The 16,452-nt window shown below is 40.5% G+C and overlaps 1 protein-coding gene across 1 annotated transcript in view; it reads left to right on the top strand.

Annotated features, from left to right (window-relative positions):
• Positions 1 to 16,452, top strand: part of Hacd4 (3-hydroxyacyl-CoA dehydratase 4) — a 26,907-nt gene that overhangs the window by 2,203 nt on the left and 8,252 nt on the right. Inside the window, exons 2-5 of the mRNA XM_013348254.2 lie at positions 644 to 771; positions 8,285 to 8,397; positions 12,038 to 12,144; positions 15,525 to 15,650. Coding sequence (XP_013203708.1) covers positions 644 to 771; positions 8,285 to 8,397; positions 12,038 to 12,144; positions 15,525 to 15,650 — 474 coding nt within the window. The remainder of the gene's footprint in view (positions 1 to 643; positions 772 to 8,284; positions 8,398 to 12,037; positions 12,145 to 15,524; positions 15,651 to 16,452) is intronic.

The raw sequence follows: 16,452 nt of genomic DNA, 5'->3' as shown, positions 1-16,452 counted from the left end.
AACAACAACAACAACTCCACAATTCAGTGCTTAAAACAAACCCAAAGTCACTAGTCCAATGTGTCAGGACCGAAGCGCAGATCGACTTGGTGTCTGAAGTCACAGCTTCATCAGTGTCTTTTCTATAAAATTTCTCTGGATTTTTTTTTTTTTTTTGTTGTTGTTAACGAAAAAGCTGAGCACATCAGGGTTTTTTGTTTTGTTTTGTTTTTGTTTTTTTTAGCAAGTTCATTCCCAAACTATCTACACCCCAAGGGGGTTAGCTTCTGTCTGATTATATTTATGTGGGAATTGAGTGAGAATCTCACATAATGGGAATAAATACAACTCTGGCTGTGAAGCCTTCATAAGTTTCAGTTCTTTTTGGGAGAGGACCAGTAAAAAAAGAACTATACATGCCTTTCTGTAAGTATCCACATGCTTCCTATAAGTCCCATGGTACTTCTTGTAAGTACTAAACAGTACTTCTTGTAAGTACCCCAGTACTCGGTGGGGCTGTACCTCACGGCTACAGTTTAACAGTTTATTTAGAGTGATCTTTGCACAAACAATAAGTGTATCTCAGTTGTATTTTGCGGCCCTCCGCAAGCATGCACTCTGGTGCGGCTTTGACTCACTGTGCCCATCTCTGTCACTGACACAGATTCAATGGTGGACACGTTTTATGCCATTGGGCTGGTTATGCGGGTTTGCCAGTCCATATCCCTCCTGGAGCTGCTGCACATTTATATTGGCATTGAGTCAAACCATCTCTTCCCAAGGTTTCTGCAGGTGAGTTTAATCATGCTGTTATTATAGACTCTTTAATTCTTGACTCTGTCCGACGTATAGTCCCTAGTGATTTTATGGCAAGATTCATACATAGGATGTCCTTACCTAAACCACAGCAGTCAGAATGGCCTACTGTCAGTGTTTAGAGAGTGCCGCTGCTCAGCCTGTGGCCTGCATGGAGTCTGTCCTGGAGATTCCACGGCCATTTCCCTCTTTCCATGTGTCTCCTTCTGAAGTAGATAAGACAGTGTACAGGTTCGGAGTTGAAGCCTTTAGGCTTGGGTTTGAGGCCTGGCTCTTCTACTGACCACTGTGGGGTTATACCACCATAGCCACTGAGCCATTGATGGGAAAGAATAGGAGATCAAAACCCAACATGATAGTGCTTGTCTTAAAGGCAGGTTGACAGAAGATTGAAAATTTACTACTGGTAGACATTCTATATAGGAAATCATTGCTGAATTAAGACTAAAAAAAATAATTAAAAATGAGACTTTCCATGAGAAAGACAAAATAAGGACTAGGTGACTACATGGACATACATTAAAACCCTAGGATTTGGAAAAGTCATCTCGCTGAGCATAATTTTAGGAATCTTCAAAAGAAACTGGAAAACAAACTATTTCATAAAATATTGGAATCTTAACATATTTAAATACCCAGTGAAGTGCTTAGACCATAAACACAGAGCTTAAAACTTGCTCATCGTGGGTCCCTGTGCTAATTTGCTTGAAATACCATGAACATTTAAAAGATGCAGGTTAACAGTAGGATCTTCATGAATCTAGCAAGAACCCAATATTACATATACTGAAAATATTTATGGATGCACACAGCAAGAGCAGGCCAGAGAGATGGCTGGGTGCTGCCAAGCTTGAGGACCTGAGCTTCTGGTATTCACAGTCCTCAGACCTCCATGCACGAACTGCAGTACATGGTGTGGGGACACAAGTACACACACACACACACACACAAATGCTGTAAAAGATATGGTGTAGATCTAATTTTACTTAGTATACAAAAACAGAGGCGAACTATTCACTAGAATAAAGGCATTCTAGGTGTTGACATATCAAATGTTACAGGGGGTAATAATGTTCGATATAGTTAGGTTAATATTAACCAGCCAAGTGCTACATGGGATCTCCTTAAACATGTCACTTTACAAACTAACAAGGGACAAGGATCAATCACAGAAGTGATTCACTGAGAAACAAGATTTGGTATTTCTGACCTAGTGGGTCTGCTGCACTTTGAAAATGCCGAAATGTGCACAGCAGACGCTAACTTTGGAGAGCACAACCAATGACTCAGATTACATGAGAGCCGGGTCCTGTTACATGGGATTATTCACTAGTGGCTGTATCACGTTCATATAAAGTCTGAGTCAGCTTATCACTTTCACTCTCCTTAAAGGGCTTTTGGTCTTTTTTGTTTTTGTTTTTAGGTTAAAATGGCTATTACTAATTTCTTGGTAACCCAGAATTTTCAAAACCAAAGGTTATGTTAGTTCAGCTGTTGCTAATGCACGGGTCTAGATCTAGTCAGGAAGAAAGAAAACTGAATGAGAACTTGAAATATCCCTAGAAAACATCCACATATTGTTTGCTTGACAAAATTACCTAGACTTGCCTAATCAAAATTACTGTAGAACTGAGATATCTGATTTCTTAGACATACCCAAATTCCAGAACATTCAAGTGTGGTTTTCAATCACCAATAATTAAATATCAAATGGCATATAGAACCACCACTGAAAACGAAGAACCAGCTCCTAATTTGGTCACTTAAAAACAGTAGCAAAAACACTTACACATTTATTTATTGATCAATGAGTTTGCTACGTCCAATGCTAATGGAACCCAATGACCTTTAAGTCTTCAGTGCTGGTGAAGGAGAGGCAGGGATCAGGGTGCCGGGGCCAAGGACGAGCATTCCAGGCTATGAGCAACCCAGACATGAGCACAGCCCTTTTGATGTGCCCAGTCTGGCTTCCTCTCTTACTTGAAGTTGTATGTGCCCTCTGTTGTTTTTATCACATTGTTCTAGGAGTGGGAACAACATTAAAAGGACTTTATAAGGGCCTCAGAGGTGGAGTCTTACATTTGATGTCTTTCCTCATTAAAGTTCTGCAGATAATTAGAATTTTTTCATTGTGAGACGACCCCCAAGTACTCTGCTTAAAAATGATGTAACAGAACCCTAGGTTGTGTAATCGTTTGTGGTGTTCCTATTTCCCCATTTTTAAAAGAAGAAATGGGACTTAGAGGAGCAGAGTTAGTTACACAGATTATGACTGCCTGGATGCATCCTGTCCCGCTGCTCCAAAGAGAACAAGAGCTATGTCTATAGTGTCGTGGTGTTGTTGATATTACCTTCGCGGCATTGCAAAGCCACAATAGAATGTGCTCTTTTGAGAACAGATTTTCCAAAAACGTCAAGATAACAAATTAGCTAGCATGAACAATGGATTGGATTAGCCAGTTGAACAACTAACGTTAACATCTGGCGAGAGCTGGCACTGAGGGAATGAGAGCAGATTTGAGTTTGTTCATCGTTCTGAGTTATCAATGTTTTACACTCACAGATCTGACAAGAAGCAAAAAGCTATAATTTTTAAAGTTATATGCAATTGCTAAAACAAAAAAAAGCAGAGAAAGCACACACTATAAGACAGTAGTTACTTAACAGATACCTGTTTTGTAAAAACTACTTATGAGAAAAAAATCCAAGAGTATAACACAAAAATCTGTTTAGAGACTTATTGTTTATACTAGTTATAGATCACTTAAATTATATACAGAAATATAACAAACTCTGATAGTCTTGGTTTCAAGTGGGAAATTGAAGATACAAAAGAAGCATGCTAAAATAACTGTGTCAAGGAAAGCTAAGCGCTTTCCCTCCCCAGCCTTTCCTTCCAGACAAACTTGCATGTTTCATTGCATTAGTTTAAAAAAAAAAAAAAAGTTAAATGGCATTCGTTGATTTTGATCGACTTCTTTAGGAAAACCAAAACCTTGCCTTTGTAAAATGGGAATACAGCCATGCTGGTTTGGAAGGCTTTGTTTAGTCTTCAGTTTTGCCAAAGCCTTAGAAGCTTTTCTTGATAAAATTTGTGGATGTTTCAACTTAGAAAAAGGGAAACAACCCCAGATAACCCTTTGTACCACCGCGTTTGACAGGTACGCCTTGTAGGAGACTCTCAGAAGAAGACAGTTGACTTCGAGTGGTTCATGTCATATCCTGTCCCTTCTGTCAATCACCATGAACATCACTGCACATTCCTTAAGTGTGTTTATGCAATTTTAAAAAAATCTACAAATCAAAGCACTACAAATGATTTTCCCTAAGTTATCATGTCCACACAGGTTCCAGCCATGATGGTCGAGTGCAGGAAACACTTCTGTATTAACCAATGTCATCAGCTCTGTCTCCTACCTATACTGAGGGCAAGGAGAGCTCTTGGGGGACACACGAAGGAATCTCGAAGGAGAGTATCTAATTCCTGTGTGAAGGGCAGCTACTTCCAGTCTGATTTCTCTAGGCTGGGAAGCAGCTGATTTTCATTGCTAGACTAGGTCATCTCTGAACTTCCCATAAGCTCTCCCAGAGTTCTCTCCCTGTAGGCTATGAGCCTGCTCTCTGTTTATTACTAGAGGTTAAGCCACTGATGTGTCGAGGGGTAAGTGTCCAAAGCTGGACCCTTTGGGGAGTGAACTACACACAGAGTTCACTCTATGGGAACATTAGGGTCTGTAGCCCTTGTCACTTTGCTCCATGGAGTTCTTCAGTGGACATGTACCAAGTTCTCTTCATGGTATAATTTTACAAATGTAGAATGGCTTTTTTAAAACACTGAGTTTTCATTTATCTCTGCAGGAAAATGTCCTGCAAACACTGCTTCCTACAGATCTGGAACTGAAATCTGGACAGTATGACCCTAAGTACGATCTTCTGATCTTTTCATTTTTGTCACTTTGGTGGCCACTCCAAAACTAACATACAGACAGTGCTCTGCTTCTTAGTAGAGTTTCTCCTTAAAAACTAGACATTAAAACAAGACCCTCCTGGATGTTTAGTCAGTACTCCACATACATTCCACAGAAATAAATGTTTTATAACAAGTATTTTTTTTAAAGAATTTATGTCTTTAGCTAAAGAGATTGCTCAGTGCTTGTGCCACAGATCTGGCAAGCTGAGTCCGATCCCCTGAGACTCACTTAAGGTGGAGAGAGAGAACCAACTCCCCAAAGTTGTCCTTGGAACTCCATGCGTGGACCATGGCATTCACACCACACACATCCCCCTCCTACCCCACAGCTAGTTAACATTTTCAGGGAGGCAGGTGCGGTGGCATCCACCTCTAATTCCAGTGCTGGGCAGTGGGAGGAAGGAGGACCTCTGGATCTTACTGACCAGCTTGTCTTAACAAATCAATGAGCTCTGGGCTCAGTGAAAAGACCTGTCTTAAATGGGGTGGACAGTGATAGAAGACACTGGACATCGGCATCTGGCCTCTACACACAGGTTCACACATCTGGCCTCTACACACAGGTTCACACATCTGGCCTCTACACACACGTTCACACATCTGGCCTCTACACACACGTTCACACATCTGGCCTCTACACACACGTTCACACATCTGTACACCCATCTCTTCACATTCAAGCATGTAGAGCATACAAATGTGTTCTGTGGTTTTAAAAATTCTGATAGGATTTAAAATAGTTAAATTTTGGAAAATAATAATTCTGAGATTGAAACTTAAGAGTTGAGAAAGAGTTCATACAGTTGGTGTGCTGTTTTTGCCCCTTCATTTTTCCTATTTCCTAAATTTAAAAAACATTGTTTGAAGTTTCATACATTTACTAATGAATTTTGGCCATTTTCATGCCCCTCCCCAGCTCCACCTTCATGCCTTCTTTTGTGTGTGGACCACTGAGTTTATTGAGTTTCTTGCTTGAGCACCCATGTTCAGGTCAGAAACCCTTCATTTCAACAAAGTACCTTATTATTTAATAACACAACCAGTAATTTTTTTAATTAAAAAGGTATGTACAGGCTGCACATGTTGGGATCATGGGACAAGGCTGAGGAGTCCCTTCTCTTTACACCTTCATGAGGGTTCCAGGGCTGCTTATTCAGGACACGAGGCTCCCTGCAAGTGCCCTGACCTGCTGAGCCATCTACGCAGCTGCAGAAACTCCTTTAAAAAACAGACCATAGACTGGATGTTAGGTCTGGAGTGGTCCCCAAAGTGACAAAAATGAAAAGATTTTGGTATTTCAGAATACAGGACTTAGAGTTTAGATTTTGATTTCAGCCAAGCCAAACACTAGCTTTGGGGTAAGGAAAATAAACAGTAATATTAACTTCTTAGAGTCACTGTGGCGATTGAATAAAAAACTGTAAATTTGGAAATTGGCAGAAAATTTTAAGTATTGTCTTTTATCAACTTAATTATCTCTAACCAATCGCCTCTATTGGGCTGTCATTGAGTATAGTTAAATAACCATTAGATAATGAGTTAGGCCAATACTATGTAACAATGCATATGGTGGGAATCTTTCTAGGTTTAAATGCAAGCTGTGGTTGGCATTTGGGGGCACACCCACTGCTCATTTCCATGTAACTAGAGACCCCGTCACTAAAGAGCCACAGAGTCTCCATTGATATCACTGATATTTTAATGGTTTCATCATTCAGCCCCAGTGGGAGATTTTCCTCTACCGTCACCATTAAAGAGCACCTGACGTAGGCTGCTTACAAATCCATTGAATAGGAGACTTGGGCTTTCTACTTACCCATGGTGTGGACAGAACATTTACATTTTCTGGTTCCCAGGTTTCATTCAAGTGAGAGTGGGGTCGGGCTACTATGAGAATGTTCTATGCAAAGGGATACTATAGATCTTAGGTTTTGAAACACCCAACCATGAGATTAGGAATCTAAGCTGTATGTATCTCTGTGTGCATACTTCTTGAGATTTTTAGCAAAAACATAGGTTCTCTGGGTTTTAGGCATTAATCAAATGCAAGATGAGACGGTGCCTAAGTATCTGTGAGATGCTCAAGTCTCTCACGCACAGGCTGCCAGGAGTCCTGCAGCCAGGTCGGGCTATCCAGTTATTTAAACTGCGGCTTAGAAGACTGCATATAGACACAGGATAAATCAAGCCACCAGATCATTATATCTTAAAGACTGACCAAGGGAAAAGAGCCCTGTGGATAACTCCCATAGATTGACTAAGTTTGAATCATGTCTAATTCCCCTTAGCCATGCAAGGGCCCTCTTGACTCACCTCTGCAATCAGAAACACGCTGACATAGCTCATACATGTGGGTTTCCGATCACGTGGACTTGCTGTTGGCAAATCTCGGATTTTTCTTTCTTTCTTTTTTTTTTTACAGCAACATCTTATGATTCTGTTGTGGATCATCCCAGAGTTTTTCTCCTTAATCAGCTTTGAAAAATAAAGTTGGCTATGAAAAATGACAAATGACCCCTTTCTATTCTATTTCCCTTGGCCACCAATATGCCACATCAATCTCAATCTTTTGACCACTGAGGGCAAAGAAAAATGCCCTATAAAACACAAAAATGTAGACTCTAAGGCTATGTTACTATAACACAGGGAATACTTTGGAGGGAATGAGGATGATGTTTGATTTAAGCTGGTAATTGGAGCTAGGCCAAAAATATGTGAAGTCTCGGTGATCTTTAGATGCTTGTAACTTGGCATATATTACCACCCCGCAAAAAGAAAAAAAAATTACAGTGGCTTCTCTATTGATTAAAATGGAAATTTCCTGACCCGTCATTCAAAACCCTTTACAACCCAGCTCCAAACACATTTTCAATTTCTTTCCCTATTTTTCCTTCTCCATGCCATCCATGATTCTCTCCGTGATTCTTGCTCCTCCCCGGGGCATCTCACATAGTCACACTGCTGCTTCTGATCAGGCTGCTCTTGTCTAGACACCTTCCTATATTTACTCTGCCTGACAACTCCAGTCCATGCAGCAGGAGGCAGCTGAGATGCTCCTGGTCCTCAGGAACCTCTCGCATCCCTTTCTCCATCAGCAAGTATCTCCTTCCTTAGCTATGCGTCCTGCCTCAGCATCCTGCCCTGTAATTACCCTCCCCACCACCAGCTCTGGAGGAGGGATTGTTTTCACTGCATTGCCTCATGGGTAGAGGACACTCAGGTAGGAGCTTTCCAAAGTGGGCTAAACATGTGTGTAGGTCAAGAAGAGAGGAAATATCTTGACTTAGGTAAACTGTTATCTTATTTTCATTATAAATAATTAGAAAAGTACAGAAAACACCAAAAAAACCAGGAAATTAAATTCATCCATAACCCAGCTCTTTCAGAGACACCCATTGTTAATAGTTTAGAAAATGTATTTCCAATTAAGGCATTTCTTTTAAACAAAGCCCTGGATTTTAAAATTGAAAAGTTAAATAGCCTAACAGATGATACTATTTCTCAATTTTTTTTAAATAGCTCACAGAGAGAGTGGTCATCCTTTTTGGGGTGATCACCAGCCAAGAGGAAATCCAAGAGAAATATGTGGTATGTGTTTTATTCATCTTCTGGAATCTCCTGGACATGGTAAGGTAAGTAAACAAAGTTGCTGGGCATAGTGAGCATGGTGCACATCCTTACCTCAGAGGTAAAGACAGGTGGATCTCTGTGAGTTCAAGGCTACCCTAGCCTACACAGCTAGTTCAAGGCCAGCCAGGACTTGAGACCAGCCAGGACGGAGCCTGTGTCAATCATCCAATCTGTTAAAACAAGGAAAAATTGCTTTACTGAAATGAGTAATGGCTCTCACGTTGGTTACTATGAATGAGACAGAAAAAACAACCTCTTTGCATATTGTTTATATTGAAATAGAAACATATAGGTAGAGCTTCCCATAATGGACATATCAAAGAAAACAAATACCAATTTTGGTATTCCAAGTACAAATCCGAACCCCCAGGTTCCCAGCATGAGGCTTTGCCAGGACACTGACCTGGAATGAACTCACAGCTATGTGCTAATGAAAGACACTTTATCATTGCTCCAGCACGCATTATTTTAATAAGCAAAACAGGACTTGCATTACTTGCCAGAAGCCAGATTTGGTGTCAGTTAGCTTCAATTGTCAACCTGACACCTGGGAATAGGGGATACCTCATCTGAGGAACTGCCTCCACCGGATTGGCATGTGGAGGCATTTCTCGATCGTTCTGCCGTGGGCCTGGAAGCAAGTAAGCAAGCAGTGTTCCTGGTCACTGCTTCAGGTCCAGCCCTGAATTCCTTCAGTGATGGATTATGACCTGGGAGTCTTTCTTCTCCCGCATTAGTTTGGGTCAATGTTTTAACACAGCAAAGAGAAGTAAGCTACAATAATTGGTTTTTGTGACTTAAGGAATATTTTAAAATAGGACCTCATTTCTCTGGGGAAAATGTACCCCATATCCATTTCTGTACATGACTCTGGTGGGATCCAACGGCTTAGTCATTTTGTGCCATCTCAGGAACTGCTGTTGCTCCAAAGATCTGGATGGCAACAGGTCCCAAAGAGTCCTGGCTTTTTGGCTGAAACTGTATAAATCTGTTTTTATTCTACTGTCAATAACTTGGCTGAGTTAAAAATAAAGCCTCAACAATGGGCTGAGTCCTAGGAAAGATTGTACATCGACTTAGAAAGCTATTTAATGTTCTAAAAATAGAATTTTAAACTAGGACTTTGTAGCCTGTGACTGCCTATTTATACAAGGCATTGACTCTTCCCGAGGGACCACAGCTTTCCAATATAATGGAATACGATTCTGTCTAACTCAGTATCCAATTTCAGGCAGACTCAAGCAGAACAAAATGATTTTTGTGCTGAAAGTGGTAACAGACTTTCATGGGATGATTTGGGGACTCAGAGGACACAGCAGGATGAAACCAACCTCTGCTACTTATTTGCTACACAATCTTGGGGAAAATCATTAAACTTTTTGTAAATTTTATTGGGATATAACTTAGCTACCACAAATTTAACTTTTTAAAATATAAAATTGTGAGTTTCTGTATATTCAAAAAGATGCACAACCATCACTGTTATTCAGGCAAAGAACTTTATTAGCCACTCGGAATACCATGCCCATATGTGCACATCTCTCCCACTTCCCTGCTTCCCCAGGTTCTGGCAACTATCCTCATACTATCTCTGTAGGTTTCCCTAGTTTATATTTCATATAAATGCAGTCACTGAATATAAAGTCTCTTGCTACTATCTTCATTTTACTTGGAATAATGTTCTCAAGGTTTATATGGTGTTGCAGCATGTAATGGTATTTCGTGGCACTTTGTGGCTGAATAATATTCCACTGAATCACCACAACACTTCTGGGTTGTCCACACAGTTGGTGCATATTTGTATTATTCCCACATTCTGGAAATAAGAAATACTTCCGTGAGCACCCATGCACACATTTTTGTTTTCCTTAGAGCCAGCAGTAAATCCCCCTGGGCTCTTCTTTTGATGGTGTTTTTCTTTCTGCAAAATGGGAGTGAAAATATCATCTCAATCTATGTGAAATAATTTGTTTATAGAAAATAACAAACAGGGATCTTACTCAGCCCATTAAAGGCACCTGTGAAAAGACCACAACATGAGAGCTACTGATGAGATGGATGTATTCCTCCTAAGAATGCAATAGGGACATCCATACTGTTCAACACTGTATTGGAATTTCTAGCCACAGCAACTAGGGGAAAAATGCATCCAGGTCGTAGAAAACTGTGAGTGACCAACAAGTTCATCAGAGTTGTATAACACAAGATCAATACAAATCAGTGTATTTCTATATATTTTCAATGAACTATCTGAAAATGAAAATAACAGAAGTAATCCTGTTTATGATAACTTCCAAGAGAATGGGGTATGTAGGAATACATTAACAAAAATAAGCAGACCTTGTACAATAAAAATCTTGATGAATGGAAGGGCATTTCATATCGGAGACAATATTGTTAAGATGAAAATATTCCGAATCAAATCTGCAGAGTCACTGAAAGCCCTGTTAGAGTCTCGGCTGGTTTTGCTGCAGAAATTGAGAGGTTGATCTTAAAATTCGCATAGAAACCTGAACTCAGATGGGTCAAGACCTTTATAAGAACACACTTGGTCTCATTCTTCTCAATTCAGAACTACAGAACAACAACAATCACAAGTGTAGTACTACTATATGGACCAATCAGAGAATAGAATCAACAGTTCAGAAATAATGTTTTCTAATTTCGGTTAAGTCTTGACAAAGGTCCCAAGAGATTCAATGGGGGAAAGCGTCATCTTAAACAGTAACAGGACAACTGGACACTGCATGCAAAGGATCAAATTGCATTTGGCAATGTACCCCTAGACAGGACACCAAAACCACAAGCAACAAAAGAAAATAAATACACGACTTGAATTGGATCACTAGTTACTGTGTGGTTTATACCGAGAACTTGACTAGATGCTCACACCTTCGGGTGTGTTTCTATGAGATTCCAGAGTTCAGCTGAGGGAGAGCTGCCCTGAATGGGAGTTGTATCATCTCATGGGCTGGGATCCTGAACTAAATTTAGAGGAAAGAAAGGAAAAGTAATTTGTGAGTCAATAGACCATCTGGGTAATTCTGAGGTTTGCTGAAGTGAAGACACCATTGGCTTATTCAGATAAATAAAAGTACATCAAATACTTTGCACTAGCAGGTTTAAACATAGCCTACTACACCCCAAACCTGCTCCCAAGGCCAGTTCTGACTGTGTAATGGGGCAAAGCCAGAGACACAGAGAATGGTAGGTGTCAACTCAGGAGTTGTGTTTTAATAAATTCATCCTTTACAATATGTGCAAATAGCTCTGCCTTTTCAAGAAGCCTAGCTGTTGCTGTACAAAACGAGCTTGGCTTTTAAATAAAATTGAAGTCATTAATCATGGAAGGTTATAATTGTAATTTCTTGGAAGGAGGTAAGAGCTACATTCTTGTTCTGTTCAACTGTATAATTATCTATGATCCACCCAACGAGATAAGCCAGGGAGACAGGCTCCCCACCTCACGATACACCACTTTCACCCTTGTCCTTGCTTAATTATAGGAAATAAAGCATGTAATTCCCACACTTCCAATTTTATTCCGGTGTTTAATTCATAGGAAGGCATTTTCTTCTCTTTATCTCAGACAGCAGCAGCAAATGATACTTATGAATACAAATGATACCCATTTCCTTCCAGGTACACGTACAGCATGCTGTCAGTCATAGGAACATCTTACGCTCTCTTGACATGGCTCAGTCAAACGCTGTGGATGCCAATTTACCCTCTGTGTGTTCTTGCTGAAGGTAAGAGTCCTGTGTTACAGTTCTGACTCATATAGGCCATTGATTTCAAACTGCTCACTAATTTTTTTGATGAAGAAACAACTATTTATTTTTGATAGTTCTTGGCTTACTGATATCTTCCCCAGTCTATTTCCTTGCTGCAAAGAAACCATTAAGAAGCACAGCTCAGTGGGGTGTGGTGGTGTGCACCTGTAACCCTGGGGGCAGAAACACCAAGGTCAGCCTGGTCTACACAGATCCAGGACGGTCAAGGATAAACAGGCAGACCCTGCCTCAAAGATTGAGAGGGAGAGGAGAGAAGCGGAGGAGAGAAGGGGAGGGGAGAGGGAGGAAGGGATGGAGAGAGAGAGAGAGAGAGAGAGAGAGAGAGAGAGAGAGAGAGAGAGAACTTACTAAAGTTCAAGGTAGAGGTGGCCATACTAGGCTAGAAACAAGCATCCATGTCCAGGTCCTTTCCTTCATTAAGTATGAGTCTGGGCAACTCATTTCACCTCCCAAACTCCAAACTGGGTTTAATATGTAAAGAAGATAGAGTTTAATTTTTTAATATTTAGAAATTCGGTCATCTCTGGTTAGAGTGCTTCTCACCACCTCCTAAACGCCCTACTTCTGCCGGTGACCATTTGGCCACCCTCACACGAGTCTCCACTTTCAGAGGGATGCCGCCAACTTTTCAGCTAAGGTGGTTTCCCAGTACAGCACCACGGAGTATTGTTTTACAGGGAACATCTCAGCTGCAACTAGACTCTGTATGATTCTTGGTTACATGTCCATTCCCCTCATTGAACAGGCTCCATGTGTACACACGGGAGTCAGTCTGGTATCCCGCTTCTTTCCGTTCTCAAACACACATCAGCATACATGCCCAACAAACAGGAGATCAACTACTGACTCTTTTAATAAAGCAAAATTAAATAACCAAAGTGAGCAGTTTTCAAAGAACTTGACGCTAAGCAAAGAACAAACACTCCCCCAGTAGTGGATCTGACAGGCTGCAGGGAGTTTCTTCTGAAAGTCAAGATTAAAGATTTTAAATAATGCAAAAAGCATGTTAAAGTAACTACAGGCAAAGAAAGACATTATAAAGAGAATGCTGTTGTCAATAATAGCCACAAGTAAATGAGAACTGGTATAGAGAAGAAAGCCACACACGTTTTTCTATTTACTCATGACTAGAGACAATAAATCAGAATTTTAATTTTTCTTTTGTTTTTAAAATTAATTGTTAAAGTTTGGAATATACTATATTCAGAGAATCTAGAGAATAATATTTTACAAAGCATTAAAAGCAACAACAACAAACTCAGCCATCCATTCTTTACGAATGAAATCCCTCATTCATGGAAGATTTGCTAAGTGCACTGATTTGCCTTGACATATGGAAATACTAGAAAGAACATAAAAGGATTGGATGCTGGAAAGGATAAGAGGTTGACATCAGGAGAAATACAATTGTAAGATGTACGGCAATGTAAGTTAATAGTAGTGTATATTTATTTAAACAGAGTAGATTCGGTTATCTCACTACAACAACATGAGATGTTGAATACTAGCCTTCACCATTCATCACTGCATGTATATATCAAAACATCGCACCACTATCCATAAATATATACATTATGACTTGTTAATTAAAACTATACTTGCAAAATAAGTGTTTTCTAAAGACTATATAATGGACTCTTTTTCTAAAAATGAGGAAGAATAAGTATACAAGAAACATTTCTATTCTTGGTGTTCAGAATTCTAAGCCTTTCCCTTTTGAGGGAAGTTGTTTTTCTTTTACTAGCCTACAGTCTAACTCTCCCCAAAGCATCAGCAGAAGAAAACCCAGGCAAACAGACAACCCAGTGTTGGTGAGGACTAACCCCAGACAGTGCAGAAGGGGCCTGTGACCTTTACTAAGCCCAGACAGTGAAGAAGGGGCCTGCGATCTCTCCTTTGCCTGTGTCAACTGTTCCAGAGCATAAAACCAGACAGGGAAGGAAATCTACTTAGCTTTTAATAAAGTTAATAACTCTTCATTTTAAAGCTGTATTTTCCATGTCTGGAAAATGCAACAAATTAACAAAGCTCATATAAATATCCAAGTAATCACTTCTATGTCAGAATGCTTGGAGACTTGGAGACCACCCTTGTTAAACTTAATGGCGTGTGTGGTGTCCTTTGGAAGTACTGCACCAATGCCACTCACCCCTATCTACCTGCTTCAGCTACTGACTGAATTTATCACATTGCAACTACTTTTTATTTTGAAGCAACTTCAGACTAATAGGGAACTGTAAAAAGAGTGTACCACAAGGCCGGTGAGATGGCCTGGCAGCTAAGAACAGAGGCTGCTCTTCTAGAAGTCCCGGGTTCAGTTCTCAGCACCCACGTGGCAGTTAACACTTGTTTGTATTTTCAATCCCAGAGGATCCACCACCCCACCCTCTTCTGGCTTCCACGGGTATTGCGTGCATGTAGCGTACTTACAAACACGCAGGCAAGACAGTAATACACATAAAATAAAAAAACTAAGTACATTTACTTCACTTCCAAATGGCAGCAGCTTAGATAACTATAGCATGTCATTTTACTGCATGAAATGTTATTTTAAAAACATACACATGGGCTGGAGAAATGGCTCAGTGGTTAAGAGCACTGACTGCTTTTCCAGAGGTCTTGAGTTCAATTCCCAGCAACCACATGGTGGCTCACAACCATCTGTAATAAGGTTTGGTGCCCTCTTCTGGCCTGTAGGCATACATGTACACAGAATATTGCATATATAATAAATATTTAAAAAAGTGAACATATGATATACTTTGATGGATCCTCTATTTGTAACACTACACTTGCCTCTTCCCACAGAATAATTTATGTCAACATTTCTCAGAGTTGCTCCAGGTTCGTGCTAAGTACTTCTAGGGCTGACGAGAAAGAAGCCGTTCTCAGGCCAGTCGTGGCATGATGGGAGGTCTGTTTCATCACTGCAGAGCCTCTCAGAGTCTCTGCTGATAAACATGTTTCATCTCACGCCAAGGGGAAAATTACATAGCGCTTCCCATACCTGACTGTCTCCCTATTTGTGAGCGAGGCGAGAACCGTACTTTTGAGTAATCATTTTAAGAAGTGTTACACAGTCTTTCTATGTAAGCAAGAAATGTGTGGATTCAACAGCAGGTATACAATGGGCAATAGTTTACTAAGTCAGAATGTTAGAACAATTTAAGCAACAAAAGCAACTCCATACATCAAGTTGCAGCTTTAACTAAAGGATCCAACAGCCACCACAAAGCTGTCATTGCGGACTCCAAAGCTCCTTCACTCAAGCTGCACATGCACACACATCTGTAACTCGTAAGTGAATCTTCACCATCTTTGTTCTCTTTAAACAGCATTTACCATCTATCAGTCACTGCCTTATTTTGAGTCGTTTGGCTCCAACTCTACTGTGCTGCCATTCGACATATCCACCTGTTTGCCTTACGTGCTGAAGCTGTATCTCATGATGCTCTTCATAGGTAAGCAGATATTTTGGTTTTGCATTCTTCTTGTGGTTTATACTGCCACTGACTTAAGCTGATAGGTAAGTGTGAGGGGACTAAAAAGGAAGCCCAGCACAATGAACTAGATAGTCTGGTTAAGGCCCTTGCAGCTCTTTGTGGGGCATCATGAAATCAAGTACTACACAATTTCACTGTCCAGCAAGAACAACACTACTCGTAAAAAATATGCCTGCAAGATGCATGAAGTACAGACATGCTCTTTTGCCACAAAGATATGCCTATAAAACAACATCTCAAACAGAAGGAATACCTGTTTTTTACTTTTTTCATTTATACCCTTTTTGCTTTCTGTTTGGCTTTACATGCTAGCACTCCCTAGCAGGCAAACAGGAAGTTGGTGATAAAGGCTCAAGGAAAACTAAGAACAAAAACTTAAGTTGTGGGGAGGGAGTGCATTGACGGCACCGTGCTTAAGAGCGCACTTGCTGCTCTTCAGAGGACCTGGGTTCAGTTTCCAGTCCCCATAGAGCTGCTCAGAACTGTCATGATTTCAGTTTCAGGAGATCCACAGCTTCTTTTCCGGCAGCAGGCATGTGTGTGGTGCACATATATCCATGCAGATGAAACACTTATACACACAAAAGTTACACTTGAGCCAGGCTTTAGTGACACATGCCTTTAATTCCAGCACTTGAGAGGCAGAGGCAGGGAGATCACTGTTAGCCTGGTCTATATAGTAAGTTCCAGGATAGCTCGCTAGCGCGCTCTCTCTCTCTCTCTCTCTCTCTCTCTCTCTCTCTCTCTCTCTCTCTCTCTC

Source organism: Microtus ochrogaster, chromosome 10 (assembly GCF_000317375.1).
Source record: "Microtus ochrogaster isolate Prairie Vole_2 chromosome 10, MicOch1.0, whole genome shotgun sequence".
In the NCBI taxonomy this organism is placed as follows: Eukaryota; Metazoa; Chordata; class Mammalia; order Rodentia; family Cricetidae; genus Microtus; species Microtus ochrogaster.
Note: the sequence above shows the minus strand (reverse complement) of the source record. Positions and strands in the feature narration are given on the sequence as shown.